This window comes from Plasmodium relictum (assembly GCF_900005765.1).
Source record: "Plasmodium relictum strain SGS1 genome assembly, chromosome: 12".
NCBI lineage: Eukaryota > Apicomplexa > Aconoidasida > Haemosporida > Plasmodiidae > Plasmodium > Plasmodium relictum.
The window spans coordinates 2,432,791-2,451,557 of NC_041690.1; the positions used below are offsets into that span (position 1 = coordinate 2,432,791).

The window sequence follows — 18,767 nt, forward strand, 5'->3', positions numbered from 1 at the left end:
TATGCTTCATTTATTTATATAATTAAGGGATCAATGCATGCATACAATGAATATGAAAGTTTAAAATAAAACAATTGTCTAATAATTTGTTTATATTTTGCATTTATCGTTAATTATTCATTTTAAATAGAGTAAAAAAAAGCATATACCTTTTTCTTTTTCTTTTTCTTTTATTATTCTTTACCTTAAATAGAACATGCAAAAAAATTAAACTTTCTATAAATATTGAAATAAAGATAAAGAAAAATTTACAGTGAATATCTAGCTACATGACTTTTATTCGTTCATATCAAGATGTATGTTTTTTTTTCCATATATTTTTTTTTTATAATTATGAACAATTTAAAAAAAAAAAAAATTGGGACATTTTTAAAATGAAATGATTCCAAAATTTTTTTTCATTATTTTACGTTTATATATTTTATATCTTTTCATAATGTTTCTAGTATTTTAACGTGATAGTTTTCATTTTTATTACAACAAACATGTTCTTTACTTTTTGTTCTTTCCACTTTGTAATATTATATTATTTTTTCTCTTTTTGCAACTATATTTTAATACTTTATCATATTTTTATAAAATTTTCTCAAAATTTTTTTTTTAAATTATTTTAAAGATTTGATGTAACTTTAATTAGTTTTTAAGTCTTTTAGACTTGTTTGTTCTTTATAAATTTTTAATATGTTTATATATATATATATATATATATATATATATATATATATATATATATGTATTTAATATTCTTATTAATTTTTCTATAGATTTTTAGTAAATTTTTGATATATTTTTTTAGAATTTTTTTTTATTTTTTTTATAAAATTTAATTATTATTTGTTTAAATTTAAAAAAAAAAGTTTAATAAAAATGAATACTACACAGAATGTCTTTTGTTCTTATTGTAATAGAAGAATAAAAGGTATTTCATATAATCATATGTTATGGAAATCTTATAAAATATGTATTTTCTGCAAAAATAATTTAAAATCATGTTTTTCATGTGAAAAAAAAATAAAGAAAAATATTGATAAGTTTGTTTGTTGCACTTGTGGTTCAACAAATGATAATTTGTGTGAGGAATGCAGGAAATTACCTGTGATTTGTTGCGACAAAAATTTATCAACTTTTATAGCTGAAATTTTATATTTTTTAGATTATTATTTAGACATAATAATACCCAGAGATTTTATTTTATTTCAAAATATTTATACTTTTAATAAAATTAATTTTAATGAAATGAATCACTGTTGCACTTTTGAATTTGATTCTATTAAAAATAATAAAATTGATACTAGTAGTTATTATATTAATTTTGAAAAAAGAAAATTAAATAATGAAAATAGTTCACAATATCATGTGAAAGAAAATTATTCAAACACGTCTTATCAATTATATGATTCATGTATATCCAACCTAAAAAACAAAATTGTAACTGATTTGGGAGATGAAACAAGAAAAAAAAAAAATGGTATAATAAGAAATTTCTTCAGTAAACTAAAAATTTTAAAAAAAAAGGAGAAAAACAACGAAAATTACACAAATGAAACAAAATTAATACAACATGATGAAAAATCAAAACTTTTTACTTCTTTAAAATCTACGAACATACAAAAAGAAAAATTAAAAAACAAAAATGGTACAAAAATTATTATCTTAAAAAATGAAAAATTATCAAATTTGATTAAAAAAGATGAATTAACTAATAGTTTCGTATCTACTTCTAGAAATAATTTAAATAAAAACGAAAAAAAGGAAAATATGACAAGTTCTAGAGGTTTGAGCTTACACAATACAACAGAACCTCTTTTTGAATATTTGAAAAAATTAAGAAGAATTAATAAAAGTAAAAGAAAAAGTTATGATAGTATATTTTCTACAAATGAAAATAACGAGGAAATGAATTATAGCAATATAGAAGAATATAAAATAATAATGGAAAAATATAATTTAAATTTTGTATTATATTTTATGAATAGATACAATGAAAATGAAATGTATACAAGATTATTAAATAATGAATTGAAATATTATGATATATTATATCTTAATAATGTATTTAAGAATAAATATAATGAAACAACAGTGGCATCTTGCGGCTGTGTAACCATTACAAAAAAAAAGTTACTTCAAATGCACGAGCAAAATAAACGTTTATCTAATTATAAATTTAACAATATAAATTTAGAATATATTTCCATGTACTATAACGAAAGCATTAAATTAATAGATCATTTTTCATTAACTGATTCTTTACCAAAAATATCATTCTTTTTTTTTATATCTCATGAATTAATGCATACGTATTTGTGGGTTTCAAAACCTAAAAAATCAAAGTATTTTGAACAAATATACCAAATTGTTAAAAAATTACATGATATGTCTTTTTTCGTTAAAAAACAAGATAACTCCGAATGCCACAAAAATTTATCTTTTTATTTATCTCCTGAATTAGAAGAAGCTATATGTATTTATGTTTCAATTGAATTTATTCAGCATATTAAGAAAGTTCTTAATAATTATTCTAAAGAGAATATTTATGAAAAAGAATTAATAAATTATTATATTCAAAAGTACGAGAAAAGTAAATCTCTTATGTATGGTACTAATTTTAGAGCATTAAAAAAAATAATTCATAATTATAAAATTAAAGATATAATAAATATTATACATGATATATATCTTTCAAAATTTTATCCTATAATCACCTTTGACTTACTAAAAGCTGTTATTTCTTTAATTAATTTTAAACTTTAAGTTTTTTTTTTTTTTATCATTACAAAAAAAAAAAAAAAAAATATATAAAATTTTATTTCGTAATTGAATTTTTTAATTTGTTTGCATTACTGTATATTCGTATTTTATTTTTCCTCCTTCTTTAAGAATTCATTTTTCTTTTTTTTTGAACAATTATATTTTTTTTCCTACTTTTAATTACTTTTATTTTTAATCATTTTTTAATTTTGTTTATAAATTATTCTTAAATCTAAGTATTATTTGAACATTCTATATAATTTTAATTTATATATATAAATCATCAGTTTAAATAAAACAACAAAAAAATTGTTTGAAATAAAATTATTTTTAAAAATTAGTTCATAAACAAAAATAATAAATTAAAATTAAAAATAAATTTCTTTTTTTAATTAAAAATATTGTAGTAGGCACTTTGCTGAATTTTTTTTTTTTTTATATTTAAAAAGAAAATGTGCATACCTGTAAGCAAAGATAAAATAAAGCAGAACCCATTTCTAATATTTAGCCATTATATATCTAGCTTTAACAAAAGTATATTTTTCATTTTTATATGTAAATTCACAACTTTCATTAGAAAAAGGTGAAAATCTTATATAATCATTCCTTTGTACGTCTATAGGTATTTTTTGGTTATTATCATCATATATTCCATTTCCTATAGATATAACCAAGCCATCATTAACTTTTTCGCTATTTTTTGATTCCGGCAAAAATATTAATGAATCCGAACTAATGTTTACATTTATTAATTTAATTAATACACGATCATACAAAGGAGTTATATTAAAAGGGTTTATTTCAGTAGAATCCTTTAGTTTTCCCAATATTTCTTCATTTGATATTAATAAGCATTCTTTGTCATTATATTTTATCTAAAAATATATATATATATATGCAGTTAATAATGAGCTCTTTGTATTTTATTCTTTTTATTTTTATAAAAAAAAATTGTCTTACTTTATTTCCGTCACTTGGATTAAAAATTACTATATCCCCAACTTCAACATCTATTGGTATTCGTTGTCTAAAATAAATAAAAAAAAAATTAATAAAAAAAAATATCATTAATTTAAAATTTTTTATGTATTTATTTTTGTAAAAATAAGATTTTGTAATTTTTTTTTATTTCTGTATTTTTTTTTGTTAATATTTTTTTTTTCATTTATAAATTTATGGAAAAAAAAAAAAAAAAAAAAAAAGTGTTACTTTTGCGCATTTTACTAATTTTTCTATTTTTAAAATTTTATTTATTTTTAAAAATTCAGCCTTTTCGCGCAGAAAAAATTTATTTCATTTTTTTTATTATAAAATAACATAAATTTTTTCGTAAACGTAAAATATATATATATAGTATTTAAGAAAATTTGTATTTATTAAAATATGCAAATTGAAAATATTTTAAAATCTTTTTAATATTATAAATTTTCTTGTTTTCAAAACTTTATTTTACCCATTTTTTGTGTTAATTGCACCAGTTCCAACACTTAAAACTGTTCCTACATATTGATTCTTTTTTAGCTTTAAAAAAAAAGAAAAAAAAAAAAAAGTTAATATAGACGAATAAAGTACAATAAAATATTAAAAAAAAAAAATAAATAAATAAATATAAAAAATTACGGTATCTCCAATAAAAACTCCTGAATCTGTTGTATCATACGCTTCATCTTTTTCAATCAAAATAAATTCATTTAAAGGGGTTAAAGGGCCTCTAATTATTTTATTATCTATTTTATATTCTAACAAAAAAAAAAATATATATATATATATATAGATATAGATATAGATATAGATGAAAAGAAATAAATTATAATAATAATTTAAAATATATATATTTATATCAATTTAAAAAAATTTATTATTAACAAAAAAAAAAAAAAGAAGGAATACCTGTTGCTCTTAAACTTGTTGAACTTCTTTTGAATTGCTTAGGATTAGTATTTACAAAATTCTAAAAAAATAAAAAAATTTTAAATACATATTTTGTTTTTCAAAAATCAATGAAATTATAATATCTGAAAAGTGTTATAACATATATATATGTATATTGAGAATTTTTTAAAATCTTCTTTATTCTATATTTTAATTTTGTATTTTTTCTCTTAATTATACTTACTAAATTATTACTTAAGCTAATTTTTTTCGTTAAAGTACTACTTAAAAAGATAATAGCAAAATACATTAATACTGTAAGTTTCATTTTGAAATATATTAAAAAAAAAAAATTAACTTATAAATCAATAAAGAAAATTTTCTTTTTGTTTATAAAATAAAATATAAATGATTCATAATATTTATAATGAAATATTTTTAATTTTTACTTTGGGATATTTTTAAAGTCATTTAAAACTTTACAACAAAGAAAAATTATATTTAAAAAAAAAAAAAATATTACACATATGAAAACGTATTTATGTAAACTTTTATTAAGTAACCTATATTATAATAGTAGATGCTCACTTAAAATATATGTATTTATATATATATTTTTTGAAGAGAAAATAAAAATCATTTCCTTAAAAAAAATAAATAATGTTTCATATAAAATGATATAAATATTATTTTAATGTATTATTCCTTTTATTTTATGGTGAATATTTTCTACTAAATATATTATCATTAAAAGTAAAAATATAATAATAAAAATTGAAATTTTAGAAAGAAAGTTCTTAACAAAAAATAGAGATTCATATAAATATATATATTTTTTATAATAGAAGATATATACTCAAATATGTAAAAAAAAAATTTTTTATTAAAATTTAAAAAATTAGAACTTGCTTTCATCAGAAAGAGTAGTTTATATATAGTTATATTTTATTATTATTAATTATATAAGGATATAATTTATTTATGTTTGTGTGAATTTATAAAAAATACAAAAAGAACCATCTGTTTTTATTTTTTTTGTTATAATTTTTATTAATTGTATGTAAAATAAAGATATTTACTATTCTATATTAAGGGAATTCTTAAAAAAAGAAAATGTAAAGTTGTATTTGTAGATATTTCAAATTATCACAATATTTACACTTTTTATGAAAATAAAATTTTTGTAAATTAAAAAAAAAAAAGATATAAGAAAAAAGAAAAAAAGATACCATTTAGTATTTTAATGAAAAATTATATAATAAATTTTTTGTGAAAGAATTGAAAAATAAAATTGAATGTAATAATTCTTTGTATAATTGACAAATATATATATAAAATACGATAAAATCTGAATATATAAGCCAAAAATAAAAATTGTAAGTTTTTAATACAATTTTATGATCATCAAAAAGTCACGAAATACATTAAAAATAGAAAATATCCTAAAAGAAAATATATTAAGAATAAAAAATATATTTAAAAAAAAAAAAATAACATTTAATAAAAAAGAAATAGATAAGAAAAAACTAAAAAATATGATTAATTTAACTTTTGAATCTATAACTGAAAATCCAAATTTTGTTGAAGAAGAAGAAAAAATTTTGAGTTACTGGAAACATATTGACGCATTTAATTTATCAAATAAATTATCTCAAAATAAAAAGCCTTTCATTTTTTATGATGGACCACCCTTTGCTACTGGGTTACCCCATTATGGACATTTATTAGCTGGGATAATAAAAGATTGTATTACTAGATATAATTATCAATGCAATTATTCTGTTGAAAGGAGATTTGGTTGGGATTGCCACGGATTACCAATAGAATATGAAATAGAAAAAGAAAATAATATAAATAAAAAAGAAGATATTATGAAAATGGGTATAGATGTATATAATGAGAAATGTAGAAACATTGTTTTAAAATATTCTAATGAATGGGTTTATACTGTAGAGAGAATTGGAAGATGGATAGATTTTTCTAATGATTACAAAACAATGGATAAAACTTTTATGGAAAGTGTATGGTGGGTTTTTAGTGAATTATATAAAAGAAATTACATTTATAAATCCTTTAAAGTAATGCCATATTCTTGTAAATGCAATACACCAATTTCTAACTTTGAATTAAATTTAAATTATAAAGATACACCTGATCCTAGTATTATTGTAAGTTTTGTTTTATTATCTCCATTTCCGCATGTTCAGGATGAGTACAATATAGACGAGAAAAATGAAATATTTAAGAAATTTTCTATTTTTTATGACATATTTTTATCTGCAAAAAATAATGTTCATAATAAAAATGAAAATGATAAAAGAGAAAATAGTCAACCAAATAATAATTCGAAGGATAATAATATTTTTGAAAATGAAGTATTGGCATGGACTACTACACCTTGGACATTGCCTTCCAATTTGGCTTTATGTGCAAATGAAAATTTTATATATTTAAGAATATGTAATTTAGAAAATAATAGAATCATGATATTAGCAGAATGCAGACTTGAATGGATAATTAAAGAACTTAAATTAAAAGTAGAAAATATACGTATATTAAATAGATTTAAAGGAAGCTACTTAAAAAATTTAAAATATACTCCATTATTTAACAATTTTTATGAAAAATACAACTTTAAAGAAAATGCGTATAAAATTTTAGTAGATGATTTTGTTACTGATGATGCAGGTACAGGTATTGTTCATTGTGCCCCATCATATGGTGAAGATGATTTTCGTATTTGTAAAAATAATAACATTATAAATCCAGAAAAATCCATATTAATAGATCCTTTAGATTCTAATGGATATTTTACTGGGGAAATAAAAGAGTTAGAAAATATGTATATAAAAGATGCAGATAATGTTATTAAGAAAAAGTTGAAGGAGAAAAATAGATTATTAAGTAACAATACTATTGTTCATTCATACCCTTTCTGTTGGAGAAGTGATACTCCATTAATTTATAGAGCTATACCAGCATGGTTTGTTAGGGTTAGTAACTCTACAAAAAATTTAATTAAAAACAATGATACGACATATTGGATTCCATCTCATATTAAGGAAAAAAAATTTCACAATTGGATAAAGGATGCAAAGGATTGGTGTATAAGCAGAAATAGATATTGGGGTACTCCTATACCAATTTGGTGTGATGAAAAAATGAATACCGTTGTTTGTATTGAGAGTATAAGACATTTAGAGGAATTATCAGGTGTCAAGAATATAAATGATTTACACAGGCATCATATTGATAAAATTGAAATTGAAAACCCCAATGGAAAACATTTACCAAAATTAAAAAGAATACCAGAGGTTTTTGATTGTTGGTTTGAAAGTGGTTCAATGCCTTTTGCAAAAGTTCATTATCCATTTAGTATAAAACAAGAAGATCTTCATAAAATTTTTCCTGCTGATTTTATAGCTGAAGGATTAGATCAAACAAGAGGATGGTTTTATACTTTATTAGTTATCAGCACTTTGTTATTTGATAAAGCACCATATAAGAATTTAATATGTAATGGCCTTGTGTTGGCTTCAGATGGAAAAAAAATGAGTAAAAGATTAAAAAATTATCCAGATCCTATTTATATAATTAATAAATATGGAGCAGACAGCTTACGATTATACTTAATAAATTCAGTAGCTGTACGTGCAGAAAATTTGAAATTTCAAGAAAAAGGAGTTAATGAAATTGTTAAAAGTTTTATCTTGCCGTATTATCACAGCTTTCGATTTTTTGCTCAAGAAGTTACAAGATTTGAAAATACACACCATACTAATTTCATTTTTTGTGAAAGAAACATTTATGAAAATGATAATATTATGGATCAATGGTTATTTTCTTGTGTGCAAAATTTAATCAAATGTGTTCATTCAGAAATGAAATCTTATAAATTGTACAATGTTCTTCCGAAACTTTTAAATTTTATCGAAAACTTAACGAACTGGTATATAAGATTAAATAGAGATAGAATGAGAGGTACATTAGGCGAAACAAATTGTATTCATTCATTGAGCATCGTTTATAAAACTCTCTATTTATTTACTATTATTATGGCACCTTTTACACCTTTTATTTCCGAATACATTTATCAATTATTGAAAAATATACAAACAAAAAGTCCGAACTCTTCTACAGTCACATCTAATAATATAAGTAACAAATTTGATGGACAAAATACAAAGAATTCATCGGAATTCAGTGATGATATAAAAAAGAGTGTTCATTTTATTATGTTACCACTTGTAGATGAAAATTATACAATTAACTATGAAATTATTGAACTTATCGAAAATATGAAAAACGTTATTTTGCTGGGTAGAATTTTGCGAGAGAAGAGAAAAACACCTAATAAAAGACCATTAAAATCTCTAACTGTTTTACATAAAAATATTGATTTTTTTAAAAACTTTGACAAAATTTCTAATTATATAAAAGAGGAATTGAACGTTTTAAATCTTGAATTCTCCAATGATACAAGCTGTCTCATTTTTTCTGCTGTACCAAATTATAAAAAATTAGGCATTAAATTAGGTCCTAATTTAAAGAATATTCAAAATAAAATAAAAAACATGAGTTCTGATGATATTAAACATTATGAAGAAAATAAAAAAATTATTATTGATAATATTTTATTAGAAGATGATGACATCATTATACAAATGAAGCATAATCTACAAGATACTAATACAGAAGCGCTAAGTAATAATTTTATAACTATCTTAATTGATTTTACAGCAGATGAACAATTAGAAAATATGGCAAATGCTAGAGAAATATGTAATCATATACAGAAAATGAGAAAAAATTTGTCATTAAGTCAATATACTCCTATACAGATGTATATTTATATTCATGATGAAATATTAAAGCAAAAAATGATAAATGAATTAAGTTATATTAAAAAATGCTTAAGAAGAGATTTAAATATAATGAATTCCCATGAAGACATTAAAACTTTACAAAATTCTTTTCATGAAGAAACAATAAAAGTTAATGGAAAAAATATAACTGTTATTTTTACAAAAGATTAGAATTAATATAAAAAAAAAAAAAAAAATTTCTAGAAAAAAACTTAATATTTCATTTATGTAAAATGCATATATATGTGCTACTATAAACTATAAAAAATAAAGTGAAGCATTAAATTATATTATTTATGAAATTATATGTTCATATTGTTTTTTATTTTTAAATATTATATAATTCTTTAATTAAAAAAAAACAATGAAATTAAGCATTTTAATTTTATAAATATTATTAATAACTCAAAAAAAAAAAAAAAATAGTAACCTAAATTATAAAATGGCACATTTATTTTTTTAATAATTTAAGTTCATTTTAGTTATAAATAAAATTATTATTATTTATATCTTAAATACATACAATTGTAAAATTTTATATGTATCTATTGAATTTATGTATTAACTTTATATATATATATATATATATATATAAATTATTTACCTATTCATTTATTATTTTATTTTTTTTAAACTTGAAGAAAGAATTAAAATTATATTTTATTATTTTAAAAGTAAAATGCAAACATTTTATTTTTTTTTTTTTCTTTGATTATTTATTTTATTAAAAAGATAAAAAAAAAAAAAAAATAAGAAATTATAAAACTCTAAAATGAAAATAAACAAAATTATAAAATTTTATTTTTTTTTTTAAATTATTTAAACATTATATATATATAAATGTAATATTTAAAAAATAAAAGGTTTTAAAAATGTACATAATACATTTTAATAATTTCTAAAAAAAAATATGGTACAATTATCGTACGAAATTATATAAATTATTATTTTTATATTTATTTTATTTTTTCAAACAAAAAATCAAATATATATATAAAACTTTAAATATTGTCTGTTTTAACATTTAGTAGCATCTCTATTATACTTATTTTATTACTTTTTTAATCAGTAATTAAATCATATTTTCCTTTATGTCCCTTATTATTATGTACTTTTTTCTATTTTTTTTTTTTTTTTATATCATGGTTTTAATAATAGAAGATTTGTACTTGAAATTATTTGTAATATTATTATCATTTATATTATTAAGTTTAAACACTTTTTCAATAATACTTAATTCAATAGATGTCGTATCCATTCCACAAAAAGCAGACCAATCATTAGCAACTAAACCTGAACCAATAAGATCACTTCCTCTGTTTATTGTACCAGTTATTAATGGTATTTGTAAAAGTTCAGATAATTCTTCTATTTCTTGTGAAGATGTCATAGCATGTAATAAACCCCCATTATTAGTAAAATAAGAATATGTACCAACTAATAAGTTACCAGCAATAGATGTTCTAAAAACTTCTATATCTAAAACATCTTGAATAATTTCTTCTGTTTCTCTATCTATATCTGTATGTATTAAACCAACATAATCATTTGCAGTTATGCAATTACCTAAAGCTGATAATCTCTCTTCAATTCTTTTTATTTTTACATTTTCTGGTAATGAATTTCTTAAATGTAATAATTCCTGATCTGTACATATGCTAGATACTAATAACCCTTTTCTATTACCAACACATACCCTTCCTATAACCTTTGTACCACCTATTGTTGTATAAATTAGGGGTATATGTTGTGATAATTCAGATTCAAATACACTTGAAAAATTTTCTGAACTTCCCAAAGCGATTAATGCATATGAATTCGTTAATCTTGAAAATACACCAACTTCGTTAGAATTCTCAAATTGAACTCTAATTGCCATTTGTTTGGAACACTTTTAATAAACCTAAAATATTTATATTTTTGTGTAGTTAAATTTCTTTAATTAGAATTAAATATATTAATTCTTTTAATTCCTTTGAATGTTATTTTTTACGTTTTTTAAAGTAAAAAAATTTTTATTTTTAGTTTATATTTCTTTATTCTTTAGTATAATTTATTTAAAAATGTATATAAAAACAAATTTTTTTATAAAATGGTGTTTTTTTTGATACAGAATAAAATAAAATATCTAATTACAAAAAAAAAAAAAAAAAAAAAGAAAAAGAAATAAATAAATAAATATGAAAAAAAAAGGAATTAAGTATATAAGTAAATTTGGTGTCCAAAGATTATCACAAATAAAAGATATATATATTTCTTAATTATGTTAATATAATAATCTTAAAAAGTATAATTAAAAAAAAATAAAAATTTTGTATTTGGCTTATTATCTCATTTTTGTTATGTTACATAAAATATTTTTTGTTCTTTGTTCTTGTTTTTAGATATATTTTTTTTCTTTTTAATCCTACAATTATATTAAAAAAAAATCTACATATTATGCCATTTTCATTTTAATTCTTTAATAATAAATTAATTGTTTTAAAGAAATGTACACAAAAAAGTTCATATTCATATATATATATATATATATACATATAGATTTTATATATACATAAGTTTTTTTTTTTCGAAAAAGTTTAATTTACAAAATTGTTTATTTTTTTATTTTTGCTACAATGGATATGGATTATTTTTATAATATACTAATAATGAATATAATTTTTTTTTTTTTATCATAAAAAAAATTAAAATTTTTTTTTTTTTATTTTGATCTTTGTATATATAATTTAAATGAAGTAAAATTATCGATATATGTGATATTTTATTTATTATTTTTTTAAATGTATTTTTAAAATTTTTTTAAAAATTCTTATATGTAGTGACAAAACATTTAATAGAAAGAGTAAAAAAAATGAACTTTTTATTTATAGATACATATGCTTTGCAAAAAGCATAACAAAATTATCTTTATGTTATTAATTCAACAAAAATTTTTTTAGAAAAATAATAAATAATAACTAAAAAAAAATAATAACCTATTTTTGCATTAAAATATATGAAATAACATAAAAATTATTCGATATTTACAATAATTTTATAAAATACTTTTTTATTGAATTTAATATTAGCGTATTTTTATTTTTATTTTTTTGATTTTTACAGTTCTTCATTTGCTTGTAATTTAAATTTATAATTTATCTTTAAAATAATAAAATAATTTTAATATATATATAGCTTTTTAAATAAATGATTTATTTAAAAAGATATGTATATTTAATTTAAAAAAAGTAAATTAAGAGAACAATAAAAAATATTTGTAGAATTATTATAATTTAATTAGATAAAATAATAAAAAATATAAAATTAATAAAAATTATTTACTTTATAAAATCAAGAGAATATGAAAAAGGAAAAGTATATATTATCTATTTTATTTTAAAATGAAAATTATTTTCATTTTACAAAAAAAAATGTAAAATGAAATAAGTTGAAGACGTTTATATTGGTGAATATAAAGATTCAATTTTCATGTAGAAGTAAATTTATAAGTTAATCATTCAAAAATTTTTAAATTTCATTTTTAATAATGAATTTTATTATTATTAATAATTATTATAATTAAAATTTTGTTGTGAATGGGAATAATATAGTAATGAAATTAATAAAGTGAGTAAAAATAATAATTTTAAAAATTTGTAGTTATTATTATCTTCATAAGATACATATTTTTAATGATTAAATATTCATGTTTAATTAATTCATATTTTTTTTTAAATATCTTACTAAAAATTTAAAAAAAATTTGAGGAATTTTTTAGTATTAATTTTTTGAACATTAAATTATTTATTTTTTTTTTTTATTAAAGTTATGTACAATGAGTAAAAGATCTTTATTAAGATTTTCAAAATTAAATAGATTATTGCACATAAAAAAATATTTAAAAAAATTACTTTTAGAAAAAAAAAGGAAAAGAAAAAAAGAAGAGACGGATACAGATGAAATGAAAAATAACAATATAACCTTTGAAAATTTAGGAATAGAAGATTGGTTAATTAAAATTAGTAAAAGTGTTCAAATAAATTATCCAACGAAAATTCAACAATTATGTTTACCATTAATTATTCAAGGAAAAAATGTTATTGGATCTTCTGAAACTGGAAGTGGAAAGACAATTTGTTACTGTTGGAGTATATTACAAGAATTAAATAAAAATTTTTATGCTATTTTTGCTTTAATTTTACTACCAACAAGAGAATTAGTTTTGCAAATAATAGAACAATTTCATTTATATGGGAGTAAAATAGGTGTAAAAATTTTATCATGCATAGGTGGATATTCATTAATAGAACAAAGAAAAAATATTTTAAGCAAACCACATGTAGTTATAGGTACACCTGGTAGAGTTAGTGATATATTGGATAACTGTGAAGATATAAAAAATTGTTTTAAAAGATTAAAATATTTAGTTTTAGATGAAGCAGATTTACTTTTACAAAAATGCTTTGAAAGTAAACTAAAAATAATTTTAGATAATTTACAAAAAAATAACAACGAAAGAAAAACATTATTTTTTAGCTCAACAATTACTCATTCAATACAACTATTAATGAAATCTTTTCCCAATGACAACTTAGTTTTGGTAAATGCTAATAAAAATCAAAAGCCTGTAAAAAATTTGGATCAAAAATATATATATGTTGATGAAATTGCACAAATAACTTATTTAGTTTATATTTTAAAAAATAAATTGATTGATTTATCAGGCATCATTTTTACAGCCAACAGTTATAAGTGTCAATTAATCTATTCAGTTTTAAATATTTTAGGAAATTTTTCTGTTGAATGTATTCATTCGTCAAAAGAACAAAATAAAAGAATTTCATCTTTATCAAAATTTAAAAACGGATTATGTAAAATACTTGTTGCAACTGATCTAATTAGCAGAGGGATAGATATACCCAAAATAGCTTTTGTTATCAATTTTGATTTTCCAAATGATACTATTCAATATATTCATAGGGTGGGTAGAACTGCAAGAGCTAATAGGAAAGGTCTAGCTATTTCCTTTATTGATAAAAAAGACATAGCAAATTTTAAAAACGTCAAAAAAATTATGAAAAATAAATTAAAACCTTATATACTTGATAAAAACGAAGTTTTAAAAGATATGTTTAAAATTGGAAGAGCTATAAAAAAAGCTGAAATAATGCTGGAAGAACAAAAAGATATTAAAAAGGAAAATGAACAGCTAAAATATTATATTTATCATAATGAATGAAACTGTAAAAAGAAATTTAATATATCAAACTAAGAAATATAAAATAAAATAAATACACATAATGTAAACTAATAAATCGGATAAATAATTAAAATTATGCAATTATTAAATATAAAAGGTGGACTTATTCATAATTAACTCAAATATATTAAAATTTTAAAAAATTGTACATATATTTTATCAAAAAAAGTTTTAATCTAATACTTATAGAAAATAATGAATTATTATTACGTCTCTTATTTTTTTTGATTAATTAGAAGATGCATATTTATATATTTGTCTTGTTTATATTTTTTTTTTTATTTCTATTTATTAAAACTTACATATTCATTTATTTATACACTTAAACATTATTATTTGTTTCTTTATCTCCCTAAAGTTTAATATTTGTTTAAATAAATCTTAAAAATATATTTAATGATTTTTAAGTTTAACTATAAATTAAAAATAAACTTTATATATTTTTAAATTTATATTCTTTGTAATATATTTTTTTTTAAAACTATTAATAAAAAAGAAATGTTTCAGCGTACTTGTATTTTTTTTTATTTTTAATTTATTTTTTTTTGTTTTTTTTTTTTTTATTTTCTATTCTTTAATTGTGCTTAGACAATCTATATTTTTTTGTTTTCAATTTATTTTTAATTATTTTATTTTTATTTCTTTATTTTGAATTTTATTTTAACTATTCTAATTTTGTTTTAATTTTGTCAGTGAAATTTGAATCACCTGTTATAAAAAAAATAAATTTAAGATAAAAATTGATATATTAATTGAAAACAAAATTTATAAACTAATTATTCTTTTATATTATTCAATGAGAATATTTTTTATATTTCCTTAAATGGAAAAAAAAAAGAAAACTTTCTATAATATACACTAAATTCTATTTTTTATAAAATTTAAAATTTCATCTATCTCAAATTCATATATATATATATACATATTTATAAAAATTTTAATCTTACACATAAGAGTAAAAACAAAAATAGATAAAAAAAAAATTAGAAATAAAATAAATAATTTTATCTTTATTTTTATTTTTTTGTTTTAATTTAAAAAAATTTAAATACTTTTTACATATAATAGCGAATTGTTTTATTTATTCTTTTTTATCTTTGTTGTTCTCTTAAATGAAAAACATAATAGAATTCTATAAAATTTTAATTATAATCCTATTTTATAATATTTCTTGTAGAACATATACGTTTTAATTTATGATCAATATAATTTACTTCTTTCTTTTTCTTTCTTTTAAAGTTAATAATATTCAAATTATAAAGTACTTTATTCTTTCAAGCATATAAACTATAATGAATATTCTCACAATTTATCTGTAATATTCTTTTTTTTCTTTTTTTTTCTTTTTTCTTTATTTATTAACAAATCTAAATCCGTTGAAATACTTGATATTGTTACCTTTAATGATTTTTAATTTAACTATCTTTTTTTTTTTGTGTATGTTACCGTTTAATTTTTTTAAAGATAATATATTTACCCTTTCATATAGGATTATAAATAAAAATAATTATTTAAATAATAGTAAATACATCCATTTTAGTAAAGCTCTTTTTGAAAAATATTACAATATTAATTATATAAATATAAGAAATAATAAAATAATAAAAGAAAAAGAAGAAAAACTTTTTTCAAAAAGTTTTCATCAGAAAACACGAGAAGTAATTGAAATTGGTCAGAAAATACGTACATCAACAATGGAAGAACATAACAAAAGTGATGAGAAAAATAATATAAAATTAGAGAAGGAAGTTAATGAGCAAGTGAAAGATATGAGTACAATAAATACTAAAAAAGAAAATGAAGAAAAAAGTAGAAACATTGTAAAAACTGAGAAAAATAATGTATCAGAAAAAAGTGTGATAAAAAAAAAAATAGATAAAAAGGGAATAAAAAAAAAAAAGTCAGAAATATCAACAAATAGTACATCATATCCACCGATTCCTAGTAGTCTTGAAAAAAGATGGGATGATTTTAAAAAAATAAAAGATTATGCAAAAAAAACAAATGTATATTTAGGAGCTCATATATCAGCTTCTGGTGGAGTACAAAATGCACCTGTTAATTCTTTTAATATTTCGGGTTTATCATTTGCTTTATTTTTAAAAAATCAAAGAAAATGGGAAAGTGCATCTTTAACTTCTGATAATATTAAGAAATTTGAAGAAAATTGCAAGAAATATGAATACGACAAAAATTTGATCTTACCTCATGGATCATATCTAATAAATTTAGCTAACCCAGATAAAGAAAAAAGAGAAAAATCGTATTTATCCTTTTTAGATGATATTAAAAGATGTGAACAATTAAAAATAAAAATGTATAATTTCCATCCTGGTTCTACTGTTGGTTTATGTTCCGTTGAAGAAGGAATAAAAAATATATCTGATTGTATAAATAGAGCTCTTAAAGAAACATCTGGTGTTACAATAGTTTTAGAAAATTCAGCAGGGCAAAAAAATTCCATAGGATCAAAATTTGAGCATTTAAGAGATATTATAAATCAAGTTAATGATAAAAGCCGTATAGGAGTATGTTTAGATACATGCCACACCTTAGCAGCTGGTTATAATATAAAATCGTATGAAAGTTTCGACAAAGTAATGAAGCAATTTGATGAAATAGTAAATGCAAAATATCTCAAAGCTGTTCATCTAAATGATTCTAAATCTGATATAGGAAGTGGATTAGATAGACATGAAAACATTGGAAAAGGAAAATTAACTATAGATACATTTAAATATATTATGAATTCCAATTATTTTAAAAATATTCCAATAATCCTAGAAACACCAGATGTAACAAATGATGAATCAGTTTATAAATACGAAATTGAATATTTATATAAGCTATGTTTAATGTAAACAAAATTATGTATAATAATATTTCATATGAAATTTACCAATATTTATATGTTTTCTATTTAAATAAATCAAAATATATTTTAAAAGATTAAATAATAATATAAAAGTACTTTCATATTAACTATTAAATACATATTTATTAAAATAAATAAATAATATACTATTTTAAAAGTTAAAAGCATTATCAAATTATAGTATCCTTTAATTTCTAGATTGTTTTTTTTTTTTCTTGTATTATTATATTATATAAATTCCTAAAGGAAACAATATAAATTTAAATAGAATTTCTATATATATTTTTAATTTTTTTTTTTTTTTCTTTTATTATTGAACACTTTTTTTTTAAATATAATTTTAGAAATTAAAAGTTACTAGAGTTGTATTTTAATTTTCATATCTGTTCTGATAAAGTAATATATAACATTTTATTCCTTATTTATATAACGTGATAATAATAAATACCTAATTAATTTATTCATTTAAAAAAGAGTTAACATCAAGTTGTTGGTCACCTAATTTTATTAAATATTCCATGAAGTTTTTAGGTAAAACAGGAGTATTTCTATCATCTTCGTTTTTCGTATAATAATATTTAGAAACAAAACGAAATGGTAGCATTATAGATTCTTTGTTATTTTTAAGATTTATTTCTGGTTCATCAATAAAGGGTATATCTTCTAATTCAATTTGATCATTTAAAATAATATAACAAACAAGTACTGCAGTGTTTGTAGTCATCTGCATGTTACCTAAATTTCTTGAAATATTAAAACGAAATTTTCTTAATTCTGATGTCCTATCATCTGATGGTACGTTTCCTAAAATGCCACCAAATAACAAAAAATCTATTTTATCTTTATCCTTACATTTTAATGTTTCACTTGCTTTCATATCTAATAAACATATTTTATCCCAATTAAAATTTGTTTTTAAATCATTTATTGATTCACTATAACACTTAGGTTTGTGTATACTAGATATATCACTAAATTTTGCTTCAAATTTAGTAAATATTGCATTTGTATCTTTTACAATATCACATATATGTATATATTCAAGTATACACCATTCTTCTAACTCATCTAAATGTTCTATAATATATTTTGTAGGCATTTTTTTATTTCTTCAATTTTTTTAATTTTTTAAATGTTATATATATATAATGTTATAATAAAA

The 18,767-nt window shown here is 19.0% G+C and overlaps 7 protein-coding genes across 7 annotated transcripts; 4 read left to right on the forward strand and 3 right to left on the reverse strand.

Annotated features, from left to right (window-relative positions):
- Positions 1-867: 867 nt before the first annotated feature.
- On the forward strand, positions 868-2,754 carry PRELSG_1263800 (conserved Plasmodium protein, unknown function; the record flags this gene model as incomplete). The annotated part of the gene is made up of 1 exon (XM_028678455.1): positions 868-2,754. The coding sequence occupies one exon, from the start codon at positions 868-870 to the stop codon at positions 2,752-2,754; it is 1,887 nt and encodes a 628-aa protein (XP_028534743.1).
- A 494-nt stretch (positions 2,755-3,248) lies between these two features.
- On the reverse strand, positions 3,249-4,951 carry CPN20 (20 kDa chaperonin, putative; the record flags this gene model as incomplete). The annotated part of the gene is made up of 6 exons (XM_028678457.1): positions 3,249-3,626; positions 3,712-3,778; positions 4,205-4,272; positions 4,372-4,490; positions 4,642-4,702; positions 4,868-4,951. The coding sequence occupies 6 exons, from the start codon at positions 4,949-4,951 to the stop codon at positions 3,249-3,251; spliced, it is 777 nt and encodes a 258-aa protein (XP_028534744.1).
- A 1,069-nt stretch (positions 4,952-6,020) lies between these two features.
- PRELSG_1264000 (isoleucine--tRNA ligase, putative) lies at positions 6,021-9,659 on the forward strand (the record flags this gene model as incomplete). The annotated part of the gene is made up of 1 exon (XM_028678458.1): positions 6,021-9,659. One exon carries the CDS (start codon positions 6,021-6,023, stop codon positions 9,657-9,659), a length of 3,639 nt encoding a protein of 1,212 aa, XP_028534745.1.
- Positions 9,660-10,623: 964 nt separating this feature from the next.
- PRELSG_1264100 (translation initiation factor 6, putative) lies at positions 10,624-11,367 on the reverse strand (the record flags this gene model as incomplete). Its single annotated transcript, XM_028678459.1, has 1 exon — positions 10,624-11,367. The coding sequence occupies one exon, from the start codon at positions 11,365-11,367 to the stop codon at positions 10,624-10,626; it is 744 nt and encodes a 247-aa protein (XP_028534746.1).
- Positions 11,368-13,305: 1,938 nt separating this feature from the next.
- Positions 13,306-14,709, forward strand: PRELSG_1264200 (DEAD/DEAH box ATP-dependent RNA helicase, putative; the record flags this gene model as incomplete). Its single annotated transcript, XM_028678460.1, has 1 exon — positions 13,306-14,709. The coding sequence occupies one exon, from the start codon at positions 13,306-13,308 to the stop codon at positions 14,707-14,709; it is 1,404 nt and encodes a 467-aa protein (XP_028534747.1).
- Positions 14,710-16,133: 1,424 nt separating this feature from the next.
- Positions 16,134-17,591, forward strand: APN1 (apurinic/apyrimidinic endonuclease Apn1, putative; the record flags this gene model as incomplete). The annotated part of the gene is made up of 1 exon (XM_028678461.1): positions 16,134-17,591. One exon carries the CDS (start codon positions 16,134-16,136, stop codon positions 17,589-17,591), a length of 1,458 nt encoding a protein of 485 aa, XP_028534748.1.
- A 471-nt stretch (positions 17,592-18,062) lies between these two features.
- Positions 18,063-18,704, reverse strand: PRELSG_1264400 (SAM-dependent RNA methyltransferase, putative; the record flags this gene model as incomplete). The annotated part of the gene is made up of 1 exon (XM_028678462.1): positions 18,063-18,704. The coding sequence occupies one exon, from the start codon at positions 18,702-18,704 to the stop codon at positions 18,063-18,065; it is 642 nt and encodes a 213-aa protein (XP_028534749.1).
- Positions 18,705-18,767: the final 63 nt, after the last annotated feature.